This window comes from Taudactylus pleione, unplaced genomic scaffold (assembly GCF_031769625.1).
Source record: "Taudactylus pleione unplaced genomic scaffold, aTauple2 ptg000792l, whole genome shotgun sequence".
Lineage (NCBI taxonomy): Eukaryota > Metazoa > Chordata > Amphibia > Anura > Myobatrachidae > Taudactylus > Taudactylus pleione.
In genome coordinates, this window is record NW_028285194.1 from 5747707 (window position 1) to 5770499 (window position 22793).

At 43.6% G+C, this 22793-nt stretch overlaps 1 protein-coding gene across 4 annotated transcripts in view; it reads left to right on the plus strand.

Moving 5' to 3' along the window:
* EDIL3 (EGF like and discoidin domains 3) overlaps positions 1 to 22793 on the plus strand; it is a 681338-nt gene that overhangs the window by 406422 nt on the left and 252123 nt on the right. For all 4 annotated transcript variants that reach the window (XM_088457916.1, XM_088457918.1, XM_088457919.1 and 1 more), the window contains one exon: positions 14055 to 14236. In XM_088457916.1, the coding sequence (XP_088314042.1) occupies positions 14055 to 14236 (182 nt within the window). The remainder of the gene's footprint in view (positions 1 to 14054; positions 14237 to 22793) is intronic.

A 22793-nucleotide genomic window follows, 5' to 3' on the forward strand; every position in this document is an offset into this window, starting at 1 on the left:
TATCACAATAGGAATCTAACAATCATTTACAGTATATTACTGTGCGCTGTGTGCAATTTTATTCAATCCCTCACCTCTGGACCTCTTAGTGGCCATACCCATGCAGTAACACAAGTCTCACCATTATCTAGAGGACAATTTTGTGATTTATGCAAAACCATACTTGACCACTCTTCCAGGACCTGCGGGTGACTCCTGTTTTTCAGGTACAATAACTGCACCCTTCGGAAGAGTAGCCACTTTTCCCGCATTCTGCCCACTTCCTAGTGAAGTTGGGAGAATCTTACCATGATTCCAATGATCCGTCAGGTGGGGCTTAATGACGCAATTGTAGGATAATCGTGTCATTTGGCTCTGCTCCCTGTTCAAATGTCTGCAATTTCCAATATTTCGACATGAGGGGCAGGGCTTAATGATCCGATCGTCTGGCACTGCCCATCTGCATCTAGGGATGGAGTCTTCTCCCGGAGAGAAGACTTCCAATGTCGGTAAGTATGTGCAGAACAGTATGGCAGGATTCCCGTTATGCCCTCCCTGACCTTTAACACTTCTGGTCCTTTTATGGTTTTCTTGTTTTTGTACCTCAGCCAGCCGGCATGCACTCCATTCACAAAGTCAGTCTTGTTAATGTCAACTTTATGTATCATTTCTTCAAACTGTCCTAATGATGTTTTGAAAAGCCAATACTAAAGCTATGTGTTAGAAATTGGAATACAATTTGGTTTATCACTACGCTTATTTTGATATTCTGTTATGACACATTGCCCATATATATCTGTATCTGCATTCTGTTTTGCTTATTGTTAAAAGACTTGTAATAAAAACACCTGATTAAAAAAATGCATGTGCAAAACAGGTTGTTGTTTGTGTTATGGGATTTCTAGCCTGTAACACAGGCCTCCAGATTGTACTGTATGTTGGTAACAATATTTCCATATAAAATCATACTTGCGCAATTCTCCTCTCCGGAAGAAGCCCTGGGAGGGGATACAGGTGGCCAGTTTTTGGGGTGCTGCTGAACCATAGTTGCCTACCTTTGGCTTCTCCTCCCCAGGAGTAGCCTTGGTAGAAGAAGCAGATGGGCTGTGACGGGGGCAGGGCCTGACTGTGTCATTAAGCCCCACCCCCTTTGTGGCAAATAGCCACGATTGGCTTAAATTGAAATAGGGGCGTGGCTAAATGACACGATCCACTGAGAATCACATCATTAAGCCCAGCCCCCTACACGTGGACCTGCGATCGCTGAGGAAATTCTCCCCACTTCTCTAGGAAGTGGGCAGAATGCGGGAGAAGTGCCTACCCTTCCGGGGGTGCGGGAGGTTACCTGAAAATTGGGAGCCTCCTGCGAAAACCGGGAGGGTAGGCATGTATGGGCTGAACTATTTGCATCATTAGGCCACAAAATAATGAGATTAGCTTAAAATCGTATCAGTAGACCCCATCCCCTCTTCACGGACCACAATTCCAGGTATTATTCTCCGCCTCCTACACACTTCACTAAGAAATGGGCAGGATGTCTTCCCCTAGCCTGGGGGACTACCCGAAAAATCTGGAGTTTCCCGAAGGTTCCGGGAGGGTAGATAAGTACTTATCAATTGGTTACAGATTAGTTGATACATAGCAGTGACTAAATATTTACCATCTAGCTTGTGCTGAAGCCATCAGCTCCTAAAACTCTGCAGATTCAACAAACCTTAAAGACATCACTTTCTCTTGGTGTGTGTTTAGGGAAAGTGCAAGATGTTGTGTCCTGCTGTGCCATATAATACTTCCAGCTGTGACGGTTGGCAGCAATAGATGCGGCTGGTTTTTGATTTTTCAACAGAATTATTATGATCATATGACAGAGAAGTTAGCTTCTACATCAGAAATGTCATCTTGTGCAGCTTCAGCCACATAACAATTGACATTTACATCATGACCATGTTCAAAGGCATCAACAGTAAATGTACAGTTGACAAGTACACCTTTAGGAGAAAATTCAGAGAAAACCCAGCAACTGCAAACCTTGGCAAAACCACGATGCAGTGCAGGTGGGGCAGATGTAAAACATGTCCAAATGCAAATCTAAATTGCATTTTAAAGACACAGCCGTCCAGCATTTGTGGGCTACATGCATAAGCATCCAGTATTTCCCCTGTATGCAAACAAAATCTTAAAAATAAGCATTTTTTACCCCTTGCTTTAATGCTTTGCCTGGCAATGGGCTACTATTACTATTTTTATTTTGCTTCGCTCTCAATCAGCCCCATTTGAACTACCATCTGGTTTGCCAGGTCTTGCATTGTCTTCTCCACAGGAGACTGTGGTATATATGATCATCCCAAAGTTCTTAGCTCTGCTTCATGCCTAACATAACTAAACCTTTGTGCTATGCACTTGGCCAGTAACATGTAACCAATGGATATGCAGTCACAATGTCACCAGATTAGAATGTCAACAGCAGAAGGTCAATATTAATGATGTTTACATGGTGTTAGATCGTTAATGTAAACACATGCAAAATGACAAACTGTCAAAATGGGAAATGTTGACATTGGGCCTGATTCAGATCCGCTCGCAATGCTGAAATTTACACAGCTTGAGCAATTGTTAGCCATTGCACCTGCATGAAAGCCGCACTGCACAGCGATTGTTTTGCAAATACGTTCACACAGAGGATTTACTTGCAAAGTGATGAACAGATAGCATTTGGGGGAGGAAATGAGGATGGTTAGAAAAATGCAGGTGTGTCGGACCGTTTAAACACGGTTTTCTGGGCGTGCATAGATTAGCCACTGCGTCTTTCCTCACAGCAGGAGAGCCCTCTGAGTGTCTGGAGACCCGCTATGTCTGCAGCACCTGAGACTTACTCAGAAAGCTGATGACCGCCTGCTCTGAATTCAACATTTCCGGTTTTGTGCGCGAGCAGCTGATGCAAGATGTTTTCAGTGGGCGTCTCTTAGCCCTGGGCGGCATGTGGGTATTTAGCATATATTCACAATTGTGTGCCGTGAGAAATGGCAGCTGCGATGGCCCCTTAAAAAGTGGGAGGCACATATTGAAACTGTTGTAATTCCTACACCGTTCACCCGATTTGGTTGTAATTACCCTCAAATTAAATCTGAAAGTCTGCAGTTAAAGCACATCTTGTTTGTTTCATTTCAAATCCATTGTGGTGGTGAATAGAGGCCAAAATCTGAATTCTGTCAAATGTCCCAATATTTATGGACCTGACTGTATCACCATGTGGTGAACTCTTTAGTAGTTCACTGGAAACTGGGCACAGTCAGGATATCCCTCAAAAGTTGGAACAGGTGGAGTTCAGCCACTGCCGGTGATGTCTTTGTATCCTTTGCTTAACGTGTTTCAAACCATGAATGGTTCTTCCTCAGAAGCATTTGGATACAACAGTCCAGATCCCCTTTATATACCCCTTTGAATTACCTTAATAAGCCACAGGACATGGGTGCAGCCGGATCTCCGGCCATCGCCATGACCGGAAGTCTGTCACCGGATGTTGTCATGTGTTCCACTTGTGGAGTGCACACCAGGAAGTGTATCACCGGATGTTATAACGTGCTCCACACGTGGAGAGCATACCAGGAACTTTATCACCGGATATCACGTCATGCGTACCACATGTTATCGTGGAACGCAAACCGAAAATCAAACAACGGGAATGACACTCATAAGTTTCATATATTCAGTGGTTTACAAACAATATAAAATTCACTTTATATTCTAAATAGTCACAGTAATTGAATAATGTGACTTCATAGGTGTTTTCTTCATTTATAATGAAGTTCACTTTTTGTAGCATTTCTTAGGGACCGGGGGCACATAAAACATAAGATCTATGCATTAAAAAAAAAACATACATAAAATATTCATCAATAATAAAAAAACAGATCCATTGGGAATGACTAAATATATAGACAAGAGAATAAAAGAGGGTTCTTAAAAGATGTGTTTAATTTATAAAAACCACTTAACTTCGAAGTCACTGTTAAGACCATGAGGGACTAGAGTCTTTAGCTTGTATATCCAACGCATCTCAGATTTTGCTAATCTCATTTCCACATTTTTCTCTTTCCATGTTGGATTAATTTGTTCTATTCCCCAGAACGCTTTCATTTCATGAGTATTTGAATTATGTACATTTTTAAAATGTGCGGAAACCGTATGCTTTTTTTCTAGGCTTCTTTTAATATTATATAGGTGTTCCGACAGTCTTATTTTGAGACACCTACCAGTTTTGCCAATATATACAAAACCACAATCTTACTAACTGCTTTGGGGCTCATTTACATTTAAATCAATTTTATAACACGCCTCTCAGATGTGGCTGTACGCGCCCACATTACCACCGCGCTCATAGGTGTTACTTTCACAATCTCCCTGATTCCACCTTACCCACATTATGAAGCTGTTATAATAACAAAAAAAAACAGAGCTAAACATACATTCAAATGGGATGATTGGAGGTATAGTCAATTTTATGACACGCCTCTCAGATGTAGCTGTACACGCCCACATTACCACCCCGCTCATAGGTGTTACTTTCACAATCTCCCTGAAATGCTTTTTCAAAAGTAGGCAAGTACAGTATGATCTGAATCAGGCCCACGGTCATAATGGCGACACTTCCATTAGGCTTAGGTTTAGCGTTAGCATTAGAGTTAGGGATAAAACAATTTAAAAAGAAGTCGACATTATAACATGCTAATATTGCCGTGCATGCTGAATGTCAACATGTTCAATGTTAATATTACAACCATGACGACGGTTTCATGCCGACCTAATGAATGTCAACATTGCGCATGTTGACATAATTTACCACACCTGTCAAGATTCAAGTGGGGTTTCCCCTGTATGATCATACTTGCAGTAAACAATGCTTGCTTAAGATGAATTAGGAAGATTTATTGTCATACAGGGTGGTGCAATACTTAAGCAGGAAGATAAGTAATAGGTAACAATAATCACATAGGCATTTCTGAGTAACTGGTATGCAATGGTAATACAGTCCAGGATAATGCAGGGAATCGAAAACAGACCTTAGGATAAAGACAAATGCAGGTACACTAGGAATTTGATTAACAAGAATGCACAGGTGAGAACAAATGATTGGAGGCTCTGATCTAGAATGCTGCAGAGCAGTGCAGAGAATCTGGAATACACTAGTAGTTCTGAAGAATATACCATGGCAAACACACTGGATAGCAACACAACACAGTCCCGGATTGTAAGTGCAGTTTGACAAGCAGGTGAAATAAAACAAGCCTTGGATAATGGAGCTCTGGTAAAGCAGATAAATGTCACAGACAACTCACATGAGACTCAAAGAGGATATCAGGTAGCAGGGACCAGGCACTAAAACAACTTGAAACACAAGGAATACTAGCTGGTTGTATAATCCGGAGTACAGCCACTGAGGCAGACTTGACTTGATGAACTGGCTCCAGGGAACCTGTGTGGCTGGTCTATATAGGAAGTTCAGGTACAGCTCACAGTTGCTGCATGAACTAATTGATCAGTTGATACTAGACCAGAGTGCTGAAGAACCAGGGAAGAGAGCAACACTCCAGGCATTGAAGAGAAACTGCACAGATGGTGACAGTACCCCCTCCCCAAGGAGTGGATTCCAGATATTCAACAAATATCAGAGTCTGAGTCGATGGGTAAAGGGCATATCAGGGTATCATCATGCTGCCAGGGAAGCCCAACAGAGGCTCTTAACTCAAGTGCTCTCTTTTTCCTCCTTCTCCTTGCAGATCTCCCAGTAGAAACAGTTGGCTGAAACTGCATAGAACCAATATGCAAGCTGATTGCTGGAGTTTCAGATCTTGTAATGGAGTTCTCTGGCAGGGTGAAGAGACTCTAAAGACCTAGCACTGTATACCTGGCAGTATGCGGTACGAGCAGCCCTGTAATTTTTTATGTACTATAACATGGTTTCTTGGATTTCTTCTGGAGTACTATCTGGGAATTTAGCAGGTGCTGGGCACTCGAAGAGTTGAGAAGGTACCGAATTCTTGGAAGACTGGACAGAAGGTGAACACAGATGGACAGGAACCTCGGCACAGAGTTCTGGTGCACTATGAATCTAAAACAATGGAGAATTACAACTGCTGGAAAACACAAGAACAGTTAGAGTATTTTGACAGGTGGCCGATGAAGCGGCGGATAAACCCTCATGCCCAATGGCAAGAGCAGAATTCAGGTCCTCATGCCTGAAGGCAAGGGCCGGTGGGTCCTCATGCCCCAAGGCAAGGGCAATACTGTCAAGATTGACAGCCCGCTGATAAGATGGCTCTTTCAAATATACAGGCAGCTGAGAGTCCCCGACTGGGATAGATGGATTCCCTGAAGACTGATGGGAACACGAGCCAAATTTCTTGAGTACAGCATCACTGAAGGCCAGAAGATCCTGAAGAACAGGGTCATTGGATTCAATTAACGGAATAGCCCATTCCAAAGCTTCTTCCCTAAAGGTCAGGAATAAATATTTATCTATGTTGGAAGGGGTAATTCCAGAGAAAGGATCAGACTCCATGATGGCAAGATATCGGTTTACCAGTGCAAAGTGTTGAACTACATCTCCATCAAAGTAGTCAAGATGGAGCATCGGATGAGTTCTGTAAAATTGAAGCTGGTTTCTCTGGCGACACTACAGATGGAATGATGAATGAATTGTCTGAACATGGAAGAGGAAGACTTTCAAGAGACTGTGGTCAGTAATATAGGTTGACTTTAGCTGTGCCCTGACTAGAGATTCTGATTGCCCTTTTTGGATTTGGTATTTTCTGGAAGTCCTGGGAGACTGGACAACACCGAAACCCTGAACCAACAAGTCAATATTAATGTTGGTGACCAAGGCTACAGCAGTATCATCATGATCAGATGCAGAAGCTGTGCTGTGAGAGACTAAGATGCTGGATTCCCCTCCTGGGATGGAGATTGTGCTCAAAGCCCCCTCCTGGGGTTGGACAGATGAAACCCCCTCCTGGGGCATGGCACTCGGAGACCCTCCAGGCCTAAAGCACTATAAAAGTCCTCTAAGGCTGAGGCACTAGAAACCCTTCTTTGGAGTTTGGCTTTCGAGACTCCTCCTGGGGCTTTGGCACTCGAAATCCCTCCTGGCGCTTTAGAACTTTTGTGAGGTAAATCTGGCTTCAAACTCCTTGCAGGAGTGGCAGGCAGGAGTCCCTTCTTGGAAGAGACAGGCTCGGGACCCCCACTTGGGGTGGCAGGCTCGGGACTGGCAGAGTGAAGACCAGCTTTGAGACCGATGGTATTACATGGAACTTGAGTTGGTGTACTTAGGACCTGATCCAGACCCGCTCGCGAGCGCACAGCATTCGCAAGCGGGTCAATGGTCCCCAACTGCGCATGCATGAGACACATACTGCGACAGCAGCTCCATCGCAACATGTATCGCTACAAGACGGGGCGGCTGTCGATGTTGATTGACAGCTTATCCCGTTTTTTGGCGGGGAGGGGGGAGTGGCTGCACAAACGCAGGTGTTCCCTTAGGAATGCCTGGCATTTGTGGGCGGCCCTACTGATATCACTCGTGATATCAGTAGTTGACTTCCTGCTCTATTAGAGCAGGAAGTCCACTCAGGCTGAGACCCTACCACAGGGTCTCCTCGCAAGCCTGATGGTCGCGATAATCTTGACCATCACCTGGCCGCCCGCAAAAGCTGTGGGTGGTCACCCACAGCTTAGCGAGCGGGCTGGAGGGCGGGAAAAAAAAAACCCTGCCCTGATTCAGAGTGAGCGCAAACAGCGAGCGCCTCTGAATCAGGCCCTTATTTTGTAACCTGAGAAGGAGTACTGCAGTACTCCAAGACTCTTGTGGGTTGAAAAACTTGAAGCCATTCTTTCAAAGAGATATTTAGGACCACCTGTTACCTTACTGAACCCAGAAGATCCTTCTAGGACTGCATACTCGGGGCACCTTTCTGGAATGGAATACTCAGCAAAGTTTATTGTCCCTACGATGCTGGCATTCAGTTTTGAAGAGACTAGGACGAGGAAAACTTTGAAACCTGCCTTTGGTCTGTGCAGGAGAGGTACACCTAGCAAACATAGTTCCTAAATCACACGAAGAAACGCTTTTCCTGGAGCCACTTTAATAGGATCCGCCAGTCTCCCCTGAAATTCAGATATAAATAATATTAGAGTATCAAAGAATTGACTAGAAAATGTGGTGCGCAAAACCTGCTGCCTCCGGTCTAACACAGAAGAGGGGACTCACTCATCCCCAATAAATACAAAATGACAAAAAAGATTTGTATATCCAGCGCCACCCGGATACACAATGTGAAGATACAAGACAAGTATGGTACTTAGCGCCTGATTCAGAGCCGGACGCTATTTGCGTTCGCTCGTTCAGAAAAAAGGGGCCGGATATTTAAATAGAGCGCTCGCTCTTTGTGGTCTGTCGACGCCTCTATGTCTGAGTGAGCGAACGAAATATGCGTTCGCTATTTTGTAAAAACGCCCCCTGGCCGTTCGCATCATACGTCATCTCCGCTATTTATTAGATTAATCGAGTACATCGAAAGGCGTCTGAACTGCTCGCAGTGCTTGTGGTTGGATTTTCCTACCGCAATCATGCGAACAGTTCAGGCTAAGAGACAACCAAGTGACGTGGTCAATGACGCTGCTTTGTTAATTATGCACACCCTTAAAACGCCCGTTTTGACCATTTGGCACGCCTGCGTTCAGATCTCCACTCCCCGTTTTCAAGCACCTTCCCCTGTTATCACCCACAAACGCCTCATCCTGTCACTCAAATTAGCAGGCACTCGCTATGACTGGTTGGCGCATGCGCATTACGACCCATATGCATGCGCAGATTTGCGAACATCGCTTGGAGCGAACGCTTACGAGCGGCTCTGAATCAGGCCCTTAGTCCTTATTGCAGATAGAAGATCCTGGTGTATATCCCTTTATATGTAGAGTTATCAGGGTCTACAAACGTTATCCATTTAATACATGAAAAAACCTGTCTTAAAAAGACTGATAAATGTTCTTAGTAATGTCTATCTAGTATAGATAGGGGGGCAGCGTGATTCTATTAGTTGGTCAGGTATAGTGGGAGCGTACCCCGACTCACGTTCAGATAAATAATTGTTTTCCCCAAAAGGTTTCTTTGTCCCTCCAGCTCATTAGGTATTCCAAACTGGTTTTCTATATGCATACAATATTCACAAAGAGGGTGGAGTCATGCGTACCCTACTCACGTAATATAGGTGCTGTGCTCTGCATATAAAGGTGTCTTTTAATTGTCCCTGGAGTTTTTCTTATAACTTATCTCCATATGGTGGATCCGCTGTAGTACATGTGCTTTGGGTTTGAGTCCTCTTCGTACCGTATAGGCTTCCCTGTGATGCTGTGCAGTTTCTCTTCCCTGCCTGTGGTGTCACCCCGGGCAGGGAAGAGAAACTGCACAGCATCACAGGTACGCATGACTCCACCCTCTTTGTGAATATTGTATACATATAGAAAACCAGTTTGGAATACCTAATGAGCTGGAGGGACAAAGAAACCTTTTGGGGAAAACAATTATTTATCTGAACGTGAGTCGGGGTACGCTCCCACTATACCTGACCAACTAATAAAATCATGCTGCCCCCCCTATTTATACTATATAGACATTACTAAGAACATTTATCAGTCTTTTAGGCCAGTTTTTTCTGTATTTACTCTTTTTCATGAAATAAATGGATAACGTTTGGAGACCCTGAGAACGCTACATATAAGGGGATATACGCCAGAATTTTCTATCTGCAATAAGGACCAAGTACCATTCCACCTGTCTTGTATCTTCACATTTGTATATCCAGCGCCACCCGGATACACAACAATCTTTTTTGTCAATATAAATAATATACCAGTTAATAAAGTTTGTAACTGGTCCAGCTTTTCTTTGAAAATCCCTAGATTAACAGAATCTAAAGAAAATGATGTCTCGGAACCTAAGGAGTTAATAGGCTGTGAGGAAACCCTTTCAGGCAGACTGCAATTATCTTCCTTGCTATTGCATTTAATAGGCCAGTTCATACTATAAAGGATTCAAGTGGTGTTTCCCCTGTATGATCATACTTGCAGTAAACAATGCTTGATTAAGAAGATGAATTAGGAAGATTTATTGTCATACAGGGTGGTGCAATACTTAAGCAGGAAGATAAGTAAACAGGTAACAATAATCACATAGGCATTTCTGAGTAACTGGTATGCAATGGTAATACAGTCCAGGATAATGCAGGGAATAGAAACAGACTTTAGGATAAAGACAAATGCTGGTCCACTAGGAACTTGATTAACAAGAATGCACAGGTGAGAACAGATGATTGAAGGCTCTGATCTAGAATGCTGCAGAGAATCTGGAATACACTAGTAGTTCTGAAGAATATACCATGGCAAACACACTGGATTGCAACACAACACAGTCCCGGATTGTAAGTGCAGTTTGACAAGCAGGTGAAATCAAAACTGGACAAGTCCTGGATAGTGGAGCTCTGGTAAAGCAGATAAATGTCACAGACAACTCACATGAGACTCAAAGAGGATATCAGGTAGCAGGGACCAGGCTCTGAAACAACAGGAAACACAAGGACTACTAGCTGGTTGTATAATCCGGAGTACAGCCACTGAGGTAGACTTGACTTGATGAACTGGCACCAGGGAACCTGTGTGGCTGGTCTATATAGGAAGTTCAGGTGCAGCTCACAGCTGCTGAATCAACTAATTGATCAGTTGATACTAGACCAGAGTGCTGAAGTACCAGGGAAGATAGCAACACCCCAGGCAGAGAAGAGAAACTGCACAGATGGTGACAACACCTTATCCATGTCACTCTGAAAAAAATGTGGGTTTGAATTGAGACTGGCCCTTTAGAAGATGTGTGGATTGTCTTTCCAGGATGGGAAGCTGTCTGTGCTCCTATTTGTGAGGTTGTACGTGGTGGAGAATTGGTTTGATGATAAGTGATTGGTGTCACTTACTGTAAAGTCATATACACTTCACTCACAGTATAATGCTCTTTTGGGACGAGCGCTGCTGAAATGAGGCTGGAAAAAAAATGTACACTCACGTTCCTGTGGAATGGGAGCTGTATTTCCATTGTTTCCTATTCATCATCATGGATGAGAATTGGTTGCACCATTGTAAAATTCAGAATAACTAGCATTATCTCTTTTCTTATACATTGTTCTTAGTACTGTGGGGATATCTGGGCACATTCTCTCTTTTTTGCCTTTACTATATATTTGCTTTATAAGCCTATGTGCTGCAATTGCTTCTGACAAGTTTAGTTGCATTGTCTATGTGTTAAGCCTGGGGTATGACTTGTAGGATATTTTACAGCAACTGCCTTGAGGGCCGGTATCACCTTGGCTAGATGCGACCATGTAACAGCTTGAACAGCTGATGTGAAGAGTGGCTGTGGCCTGTGGGCCAGTAGATGAGATGCGGCCTTTGGGCTGGTAGCAGCCTTGAGGCCTGGAATTGCTTTGGCTGACTGTGGCCTGTGGTCCAGTAGGGCCGGTAGCAGTCTAGATGACTGGAGATGACTTGGCTGCAGGCTGTACACTGATCTGTGTACAAGGACACTGGATTGCGACTAGTGCCGCCGATTTGAAACAAGCCGGTAGATAGTAACTGGACCGTGCCACCCAGATGACACAAACGGCAGGTATACAGGATAAACAGGAGGACTGGAGACTATGCCAGAACTGGAAACACGTGAAATGCTATCACCGGCTTGGTGTGGAGGGCTGGCTGCAATTTAAGAGATACAGGGCCCAATCAGAGCAGCCCTGCTTCTATATGTGCCTCCCACTTTTTAAGGGGCCAAAAGTAATGGGACAAACTAAACAATCCTAAATCTAACTTTCACTTTTTAATACTTTGTTGCAAATCTGTTGCAGGCAATTACAGCCTGAAGTCTGGAACGCATAGACATCACCAGACGCTGGGTTTCATCCCTGGTGATGCTCTGCCAGGCCTCTACTGCAAATGTCTTCAGTTCCTGCTTGTTCTTGGGGCATTTTCCCTTCAGTTTTGCCTTCATCAAGTGAAATGCATGCTTAATCGGATTCAGGTCAGGGGATTGACTTGGCCATTGCATAACATTCCACTTTTTAGCCTTAAAAAACTCTTTGGTTGCTTTTGCAGTATGCATCGAGTCATTGTCCATCTGCACTGTGAAGCGCCGTCCAATGAGTTCTGAAGCATTTGACTGAATATGAGCTTATAATATTGCCCGAAACACTTCAGAATTCACATCATCAATAAGCCATACATGCCCACGCCATGACACTACCACCACCATGCTTCAATGATGAGGTGGTATGTTTTGGATCATGAGCAGTTCCTTTCCTTCTCCATACTCTTCTCTTCCCATCACTCTGGTACAAGTTGATCTTTGTCTCATCTTCCATAGGATGATGTTCCAGAACTGTAATGGCTTTTTTAGATGTTGTTTGGCAAACTCTAATCTGGTCTTCCTGTTTTTGTGGCTCACCAATGGTTTGCATCTTGTGGTGAACCCTCTATATTCACTCTTGTGAAGTCTTCTCTTGATTGTTGACTGTGACACATATACATCTACCTCCTGGAGAGTGTTCTTGATTTGGCCAACTGTTGTGAAGGGGTTTTTCTTCACCAGGGAAATAATTCTTTTGTCATCCTCCACAGTTGTTTTCCGTGGTCTTCCGGGTCTTTTGGTGTTGCTGAGCTCTCTGATGCGTTCTTTCTTTTAAAGAATGTTCCAAACAGTTGATTTGGCCACACATAATGTTTTTGCTATCTCTCTGATGGGTTTGTTTTGATTTTTCAGCCTAATGATGGCTTGCTTTACTGATAGTGACAGCTCTTTGGATCTCATATTGAGAGTTGACAGCAACTGATTCCAAATGCAAATGTCACACCTAGAATCAACTCCAGACCTTTTACCTGCTTAATTCATAATGAAATAACGAGGGAATAGCCCACACCTGTCCATGAAATAGCTTTTGAGTTGATAGTTCCATTACTTTTGGCCCTTTAAAAAGTGGGAGGCACATATTGAAACTGTTGTAATTCATACACCGTTCACCCGATTTGGATGTAATTACCCTCAAATGAAATCTGAAAGTCTGCAGTTAAAGCACATCTTGTTTGTTTCATTTTAAAACCATTGTGGTGGTGAATAGAGGCCAAAATCAGAAAATTCTGTCAATGTCCCAATATTTATGGACCTGACTGTATGTGTCTGTAAATCTGGCTCTGAAACTAGCCAGTGCCTCCTCAGCCATTTACCTCACCGCACGCACGTCACTGCCATACGCTCTGCAGTGCATAGCCCGCTGGCCAGTCTCCTCTTCCAGGACTGTCTTGTCTCCCTCGCTCGCAGTTAGTACCATTGGGCGAAGTGCCCATGCTTCCACTGTGCAGCTGGGACGGCCTTACACAATTATTATATTGATATATGTATATGCCAGTCTTACCACACATTCCCAATTGCCTGATAACATCTTTGATCCAGACTGCAATGCAGACCCATTGGCCTGCAAGTACTAAAAAAAGTATGATGGTTTGAGCTTTGATGTGAATGTTCAGTGTCCACTGTTGTCTTGCATTTCCTCAGACAACAGTTGTATCTTTAAAGTAAACCTGTTAGAATAGGTTCATGTACTGTATGTCTGCTTCCTAATTGTTGATATCTGCTAATTGTTCCACTGGCAATTATACCTAATCAATCCGAAATGACATGGTAGCACAGTTTCCCCATCCTGTGTTGAGAACCCTGAATTTTAACAAGAATAGTTGGAATTTCCAGCAATAATGACAGACAAAGTTGGAGCGAAATTGTTGATGTTTTACAGAAGACCTGATATCCAGTCATGCTTTGGCAGATTTTCCTATTTAAGATTAGGAACTGGGTCTACATGTATATGGTAATTTCCATGTAAAGAGTTTATATGTCCATTGAAAGGATTATTTACAGAATGTGTACAATATAAGAAATGTTACAAGTAGGATTTATGTCTTCTTTAGCTTTATTTGCTTTTTTCCAGGATGTTCTGGGCCTCTTGGTATGGAGGGAGGGATCATCTCAAACCAGCAGATAACTGCATCTTCAACTCACAGAGCACTTTTTGGATTACAAAAGTGGTACCCATATTTTGCTAGACTGAATAAAAAAGGTCTTGTGAATGCTTGGACCTCAGCAGAAAATGACCGGTGGCCATGGATTCAGGTAATTCATTCATGGTTATACACTAAATGACTTATACATTGTCAATTCTATACTCAGTATATAATATAATCTATTTGCTTTTTGTCCAGCTGATAAGTATAGACAATAATCTTACCAGGTATGTATGACAGCTTAAAGCTGAATTAGCTTTTCAATGCAATGGAATCGAGCCAGTGGTTTGAAAAAAGTAAATATAGTGCACTCATGTTGTGTTTTAAGCAAATAGTTGTTTGTGATTTTCACTTTATTTTAGCCTCACAGTTTCTAAAGGATCATAATATTGTTTTTTCTATTCCCTCCCATGTATTTGTGCACTAATACTTACGCTCTGATATGCACAGGCTAGTTTTGATTCCACCTAGAACCTTAACTTATATTGTTGGACACTGATTACGGAGATCTTAGGAGCACCCTCCTCCAACAGTACCTCTCTAGTTTATTAAGTACAGCATTATAATTAAGTCCTGAAATCTAGTGCTGGAGGCATTAGAATAGATAAAATAACGAGATTAGTTACAAGTATGTAAATAGTATCCATAACATTAACTAATAATGCTGGTTATAGCATTGATATAACAATTTGTTCCATTTACTGTATAACATATTCAGGATGTAACCCGTTTGTCATGACTTTGGTCAGGGTTATTATCACACGTTTGCCATTGGTTATGTATAATATGCTGATCATTGCTGGCTGTAGCTAAAATTGGAGTCCATTTTTGACCACACAATTCCTGATTTGGAGTACTATCCTGGCATCCCATGACTTTTATCAAAATTTGTGGGGCTTTGTGAGCTGTTTTACTGCTGCACACAATAATGGAAGTCATTGTACCTACACTGTCATCACCATACGCACAATGATACGGTCACGCCCCCAGTGTGTCACCGTCAGGCCAATACATCCCAATTTGCAGTCTCCCAATGTTGCCAGGCATGACAAGAGCACAGAATGTAAAAAGGTCTCTAAACAAAATTCTAAATCACCCTCCTTCCTACGGTAGCTCCCATTGTTACTTATAAAGTGATTTAGCAACTTCCATTCAGTTTATCACTCTTTAGAGAAGATAAAAGCCATAGGCTGTACATGGACAGGTAGGGGACAGCTCAGGTCTTGCATCAGGGCTCAGGGGCTTTTCGTTTTGACCCCGCTTCTATCTCCTGAGTCATTTTATTCAATACAGTTTCTTCCTCCAACATACTAATGAATAAACCAGACTGATCAGTGTCTAAGCCTCTTTTCTGTGTCTCTGTAAATTATTTATACCATTGTTCTCTGAGACACTGCCATCTGCTTGTTCAAATCATGGCATTTAGACTGCTATGTTTCAATTTCAGCTTCCTTTCATCATGGGGAATTCTCTCTATCCACCTGTAACAATTATGTCTGAAATATAGGTCTCCTTTTCTGATCATTCCTTCTCCACTTCTCACAGACAAATGTCTTGCTGTTACTTCGCAGTATAATGGCTAAATATTAGCTCATTGTCATCTCTATTCTCTATTGCTCCTTACAGATACATTTTACCTTGTTCTGAGCTTACTGCCAAAGGGTAGTCTCTGGAGTATGGCCCTTCGTGATGAAAGGAAGCGCTTACACGGCAATACACTCTGCCCACCTCACTGCATTAAAAACATCTCCTAAATGATCTGCCGTTTAGGCTGGTTCAGACGTTTCTTTTTTTGAACAATACACTTCATCATCATCAGCATGATTTATTTATGTGGCACCAAAGACATGCATGCAATGCCATACAGTCACATGTTGTTAATAATACATGAATACATATAAGGGTAATATCAATTCAAGAATAATATGGTAATGCATGAGAACAATTACACATAATAACAAGATCTAAAGGTGGGTACACATTAGACAACGGCAGATGCGATGGATGATCCAGCCGACGTACACATCACACGATTTGGTGAATGACTGAACGCTATGTCATGCCCCCATCATGGCATCGTCAGTCGCATTTTCAGATTGAGCTGCATGTAGGACCAACCTGAGGATGACTCAGCGGGAGCGCGCATAGGGGGTCATTCAGACCCGCTCACGAGCGCAGGACGTTCCCCCACTGCACATGCGCACGACGGAGGGAGCTCTGTCGTGCGCATGCGCGAGACCCGGCGAGCGACGGGCTCTCCATCGCTCCGGGTCTCGCACCAAAGGGGGCGTGCTGTCGATGTTGATTGACAGCACGCCCCCTTTGGTGGGCGTGCCGGGGGCGTGCCTGCCAGACGGAGGCGTTCCCATGGGAATGCCTACCGTCTCAAGCCGGCCCCACTGACATCACTAGTGATGTCAGTGGGAGTGATTTTGGCTCTGATAGAGCCAAAATCACTCCAGGGCTTGCGGCAACGAGACCCTACCGCAGGGTCTCCGTCGCAAGCCTGATGGTCGCGATGGTCAAGACCATCGCGACCATCATCATGGACGCTCGCATATGCTGTGGGTGGTGACCCACAGCTACGCGAGCGGCCAGGAGGCCACTCCATTTTCATGGAGGAGGGCCCTGATTCAGAGCGAGCGCTCAGGTCAGAGCGTTCGGCTCTGAATCAGGCCCATAGTACGTACACACATGGCAATTTCAACGATTTGTCGTTCCGATCCATTGGAATCAGGCAAATTGTTCACAAAATAATATAATGTGTACCCAGCTTCAGATTACAAATAGATGTCATAGCAAAAGTGGAAATACAACAATACATTACACAGAATAACAGCATGTGGTGCAAGCAGTAGAGACAACACCAGAGTTCAGAGTAACATATATACTATCTATCTCAGGGACATAGGACGTAGATATATTTATTATTTATTACCAGTTATTTATATAACGCACACATATTCCGCAATGCTTTACAGAGAATATCTTACCATTTACATCAGTCCCTGCCCCAGTGGAGCTTACAATCTATATTCCCTACCACATGCTCACAAACATACACACTATGGTCAATTTTTGTTGGGAGTCAATTAGCCTACCAGTATATTTTTGGAGTGTGGGAGGAAACCGGAGTACCCGAAGGAAACCCATGTAAGTACAGGGAGAATATGCAAACTCCACACAGTTAGGGCTGTAGTGGGAATTGTATATATATAATTGTACATATATTGGCCCTCATTCAGAGCCGTACGCTCTGAGCAGAGCGCACGCTCTGCATGAGGGCCGGGCTCCATTTTCATGGAGCGTCCTCCTGGACGCTCGTATAGCTGTGGGTCACCACCCACAGGCTATACGAGCGTGCATTTTGATGGCCGCGATGGTCGTGACCATCGCGACCATCGAAATTGCGAGCCGGAGCCTGCGGTTGAGGTTTTCAACCGCAAGCTCCGGAGTGATTTTGGCTCTATCAGAGCCAAAATCACTCCCACTGACATCACTAGTGATGTCAGTGGGCCGGCTTCTGACGGGAGGCGTTCCCGTGGGAACGCCCCCGTCAGGGAGGCACGCCCCCGGCACGCCCACCAAAGGGGGCGTGCTGACAATCAACATTGACAGCACGCCCCCTTTGATCGGACACAATGAGCGAAGGAAAGTCCTTCGCTCGTCGTGTCTGGCGCATGCGCACGACGGAGCTCCCTCCGTCGTGCGCATGCTCAGTGCAGACCATCGACCCACTTGCGAGCGGACAGCCGCTCGCGAGTGGGTCTGAATCAGGCCCATAGTTCCAAATACAGTATACTGGTGACTTATTCATCCCTTTGCAATGCCGTTTGTGCTGTCCCAGAGCCGTAACTAGACTTTTTGCTGCCCTGTGCCAGAAAGAGCATTGGCGCTCCTCATTTTTCAAAGGGACATAATACACCCAAAAAAAGGGGAATGGCCTCATGGGGAAGAACCAGGGAAGAGATAGGGGAGGCCAGGAGATGTTGGGGATGAAATAAGAGGAAGCTACATTTGAGAATGATAATAAACAGAAATTTGACAGGACCAAACAGCGCCCCCTGACCTGTGGTGCCCTGTGCGATGGCACCGGCCACACTACCCTAGCTACGGCCCAGTGCTGTCCACGTCAGTAACCAGGGCCGCAACTAGGGGGGGCTAGAGGTGCACGTACATCGGGTGCCGGAAAGCAGGGGGTGAAAAAGGGCATTCCTGGAAGTGCCAGGAACGCTAGTGCTGCCGGGATAAGATACAGAAAGCTGCATCTTCTCCCGTGAAACCCCTTGGCAACGAGCATGAAACCCCATGGTAACGAGCATGAAACCTCCTGGCAACAAGCATGAAACCCCCTGGCAACGAGCTTGAAACCCCCTGGCAACGAGCTTGAAACCCCCTGGCAATGAGCATGAAACTCACTCGCGACGAGCATGAAACCCCCTGACAATGAGCATGAAACCCCATGGCAACGAGCATGAAACCTCCTGGCAACAAGCTTGAAACCCCCTGGGAATGAGCTTGAAACCCCTGGCAATGAGCATGAAATCCCCTGGCAACAAGCATGAAACTCCCTGGCTACAAGCAGGTAATTTTAAAGTAATTAGAAGCCTAACTGTGGGGCATAAAATGGTTTTGGGAAAATATGTAAGTTGCACATATAATAGGTATTACAGTGTGTGGCATAATGTGTAATGGGCATTATGGTGTGTGGAATAATGTAAGTCACTATACTAGGGACGTCTAACTAGTGCACTGCCTTATGGAGGAGCAAGCATAAAATCCAGGTACAGGAAGAGAGGGGGCGCAAAATTACTGCCTTGCACCGGGTGACAAATTTCGGCTCTGCAGTAACATTTAAATATTTCTGCGTTATTTATTTGTGTTCAACTCTGTGATACATACAGTAGTTCATTGTTAGTCAAAAAGTCATGTTTCACACAAAGTTCATTATATTTTGAAAGAACAGAAAAAAATGAATAGCCATCAATCAATGTTCATGACTTTTTTTCATTTTCTTTAAAAGTTAAATCAGAAAGCCATAGATTTAATTTCTCCATATTTAAGAAACAGAAAAGTGTCTTTTCACATTGCCATGCACAATCCTTTAGCCCCCATGTGTTTCAATAGGGGCTGTGCTGGAATTAAATTTCTATAGAGGAGAGAAGCAAAGCTTTTGTTCCAAACAAAATGCCATCTCTGGATAGGGTTATGTGTACCCACACTGGAGTACCACACATAGGGCTCTATTTACTGCAATCCGCATTTGTAATGCAGATTGTAGTGTGATGTTCGCATTGCGAATTCAGGCAATATCACAGGGATTTACTAGAAATCTTGCGAGAAAGCTCTGTCCCTGCAAATCCCCTCCGCACTCTAGTCACGATATTTTTGCAAACAAATACCGTGACTAGTGTCCCTCGCTTGCCCAACCGGCCACCGCTGCTACACCCCCGGCACTAAGCCCCGCCCCCAACACGAAGTTCCGCCCCCCATGATCACGGACCCCCCTGTGACCCCCCCTCCCTTAATAGCACTTACCTGTGTGAGGTTCTGAATTTGTTGTGGACCCGGGGTGGTGATAGGAGCAGACACAGAAGCAGACTTAAATGAAAAAGTGGAGTTTTTAATAAGTGACTTAGAAGACATGGGAATGGCAAATAAAAAGTCCAGGTATAGCACTAAAGTGCACTTGATAACTGTAGTGGGGTTAATGGGAAATTTCCAGTTAGTGACAGGCAGGAACAGTCCAGTAAATAAATATGGTGAGCTGTAACAGAATGCAGATATGATGAGCTGTAACTGAATGCAGGAACGATGAGCTGTAACGAGTGCAGCTATGGTAAGCTGTAACAAATGCAGGCTAAGGTAATTCAGACCAGCTGGGAGTGAAGGGAGGCAAGGTGCAGGGAACAGCAGGTTCAGGTACTCAGGCAGGTAAAGGTATGTGGAGGGTGCAGGGTAAATCCAGCAGGTTGGAGCAGGCAAGGTTCAGGCTTAGTAGTGTAACAGACAGACAGGCAGGTAAGGCACAGGTACTCTCTCTCAGCCGCAGCTGAGAAACACGTTGCACTGGCAAAGGAAGGAAGGCTCTAGACCTTCCTAAATACTCAGTGCCGCGCTGTGACTGGCTGGAATGAGCATATGACCTACCAGGATTGGACAGCTGGAATCACATGGCCGCAGGCAAGACGGCGGCGACCACGGCAACGGAACGGAAACAACGCCAGACCCCGCCAAGCCCATTGACAATGTGCCCGCACAGAACCACGTGCAGCCAATGCCTCTCACCAAACACCAGCACTGCCACCAGAGACCCCCTGCCACAATGACCTCACAGGTAATACCCGGTGACTACCATGCCGAGAAACCCTGGTCGTGACAACCTGCAGTCATCGGTGCTCCAGCGATGTCTTCCATGCCTCCGGTCAGCTGATATCCCATACTGCAATGGGACCCAATTACCTGATGACCGGGCCGCAGTGCAGCATGGAAGACCAGCTGACCGGAGGGGAGTCATCACCAGAGCCCTGACCACCGGTCCCTGGAGTCAGGTAAGTGAATTTTTTTTTTTTTACTTTCTTTTTTTGCAGTGTATCAGCGTGTAGTTTGTTTAGACCACACAGCTGATCACTGGGACCGGCTCCGGGCTCTGCTCTGCCTTTTAGAGCAGAGTAGGAGTCCGGTAACCGGGGGAGACCCTGGATAACGCCACCTCCAGGTGGCGTTATCACAGGGCTTTCCCCGGTATTTTTTTACAACTTATTTTTAGTAACTTTGGTCGGATCACATTTCCCATGACAATTATGGAAAATGAGATCTGCTTACTAAAAATAAGTGATACTTAGGGGTTGGAGTAGAATTTTATGAATTCTACTCCAATTGCCCTGTAATAACTATAGGTGATACTAAAATAATGTGAAAAGGGTGTGAAAACACCCTTTTTCACTTTATTTTAGTAAAAATAATGTTAATAAATAGAGCCCTTAGGCCGGTATCCAATTAGCTCTGATCATTATCGGGTGCTAGTAGATCCCCTGGGGCTATCCAGTTAGCCCCGAAAGCTGTCACTTATTGAGGGTTGTGTTTCACCCTCCTCAGGCAGGTGAAATAAAATCTCCACAAACAGACCCGTTTTTATGTTGGCGATCGTTAAAAAACACAGCTTTCATGGACCATGTATGTTTTCTCACGAAAACGGGACATTTTTCTCACGAAAAAAAATTAGCTCTACTTGAATAGCCCGATAATGACCATTGGGCAAGAATAACGATAACAGCCTGTTTATTTCATGAGAAAAATGATTGGGTTTAATTAGATACTGGCATATTAGATGGCTCATCCCTCCCCTTGTCATCCTGACAACCTGACACATGTTCTGCGCATGTGTGATCCAGTACTTTGGTTAATGACATACTGTATTTTTACGAAAGCCATTATCAATAATATGAGTTATCTCTTGGCATGAGTTTTTATAGAAATAAGGTGTTGACATGAATGTGAAAAACATCAAAAAACACAAAGAATTTTATATAGATTGCACCATATTTTTACTACATAGAGCCCTTAGGCTCTAATAAATATAAAAAAATAATAATAATGGGTAATACAACAGGAATTACAATACTTTTCTCTTAAGACCTTATTGTGCAAGGAACTTGATTTAAATGTCATTCAAAATCTGGAAGGAACAAAATTCAGTTGTACACATTATACAGGTTAATACTTTGCCTCATTTTACAGGGTATCTTATCTACCTTTACTAAAAGGAGAAAGCCCATTTCTGGCTCCGATATACTTTAAGCATCCTGGTTGTTGATACCCACCACTGGGTATTACTGGCAAAAGTTATCACCTGGTAACGGCTTTCCCATGCAGTCGTTAGAGGAAAAAAAAAAGTTTTGTTTAAATTTTATTATTTAAATAAAGCTTTTTTTCCTATTGTGAATTTATAAAAATATAATATGCAAAAATAATTTTACAGATTTTTATACAGATTTGCTTTTTATGTTACTTTTTTTTTATCTAAAGTTTAAATGGAAGTCCAAGACAGGGCCTCAAGTAAATTGTACTTGTGTGAACTGGGAAAGTTGGTTCATGTAAGTGCATAGGCTTCCAGGATTGCATTACCACTGCCAGCGCGTACAGCCGTACATCTGCCTAGAAACATTTCTTGTTATATTGGGGCAAAACAAGATTCTGTATTACTGTGATTAGTGGCTAAAGTAACTCCTAGTTATCATCAGGGCATAGCAAATAAAGCCTAAAGTATGTGACTTTTATGATTTCAAATGAGCTAATATTATAAACAACTTGGCATATATGAAATTTAAAGGGTCATTTGCAGTTTTTATATTATCCCATATTCCTTTTGCATAAAAAACTGTTATATTCATCCTTTTATTTAATTAATGGTTTATGGAAATTATTATTCCCTTTTTATTGTTTCCTACAAATTAGCATATGCTGTCATCATTAACTATGGAAAGTGTAGCATGTGAAAATATAGTTGTATATACGGTTGTCCAGAGCTTTGCAATTAATGTGTCAAAAAGCGACTGGTTTACTTTCTATAGAAACAACAGAGTTTATACTACATGAGCTTACTATATTACATGAAACTCACATTAAATGAAAGAATGAATAAAAACAATACGTTTTATCAAAAA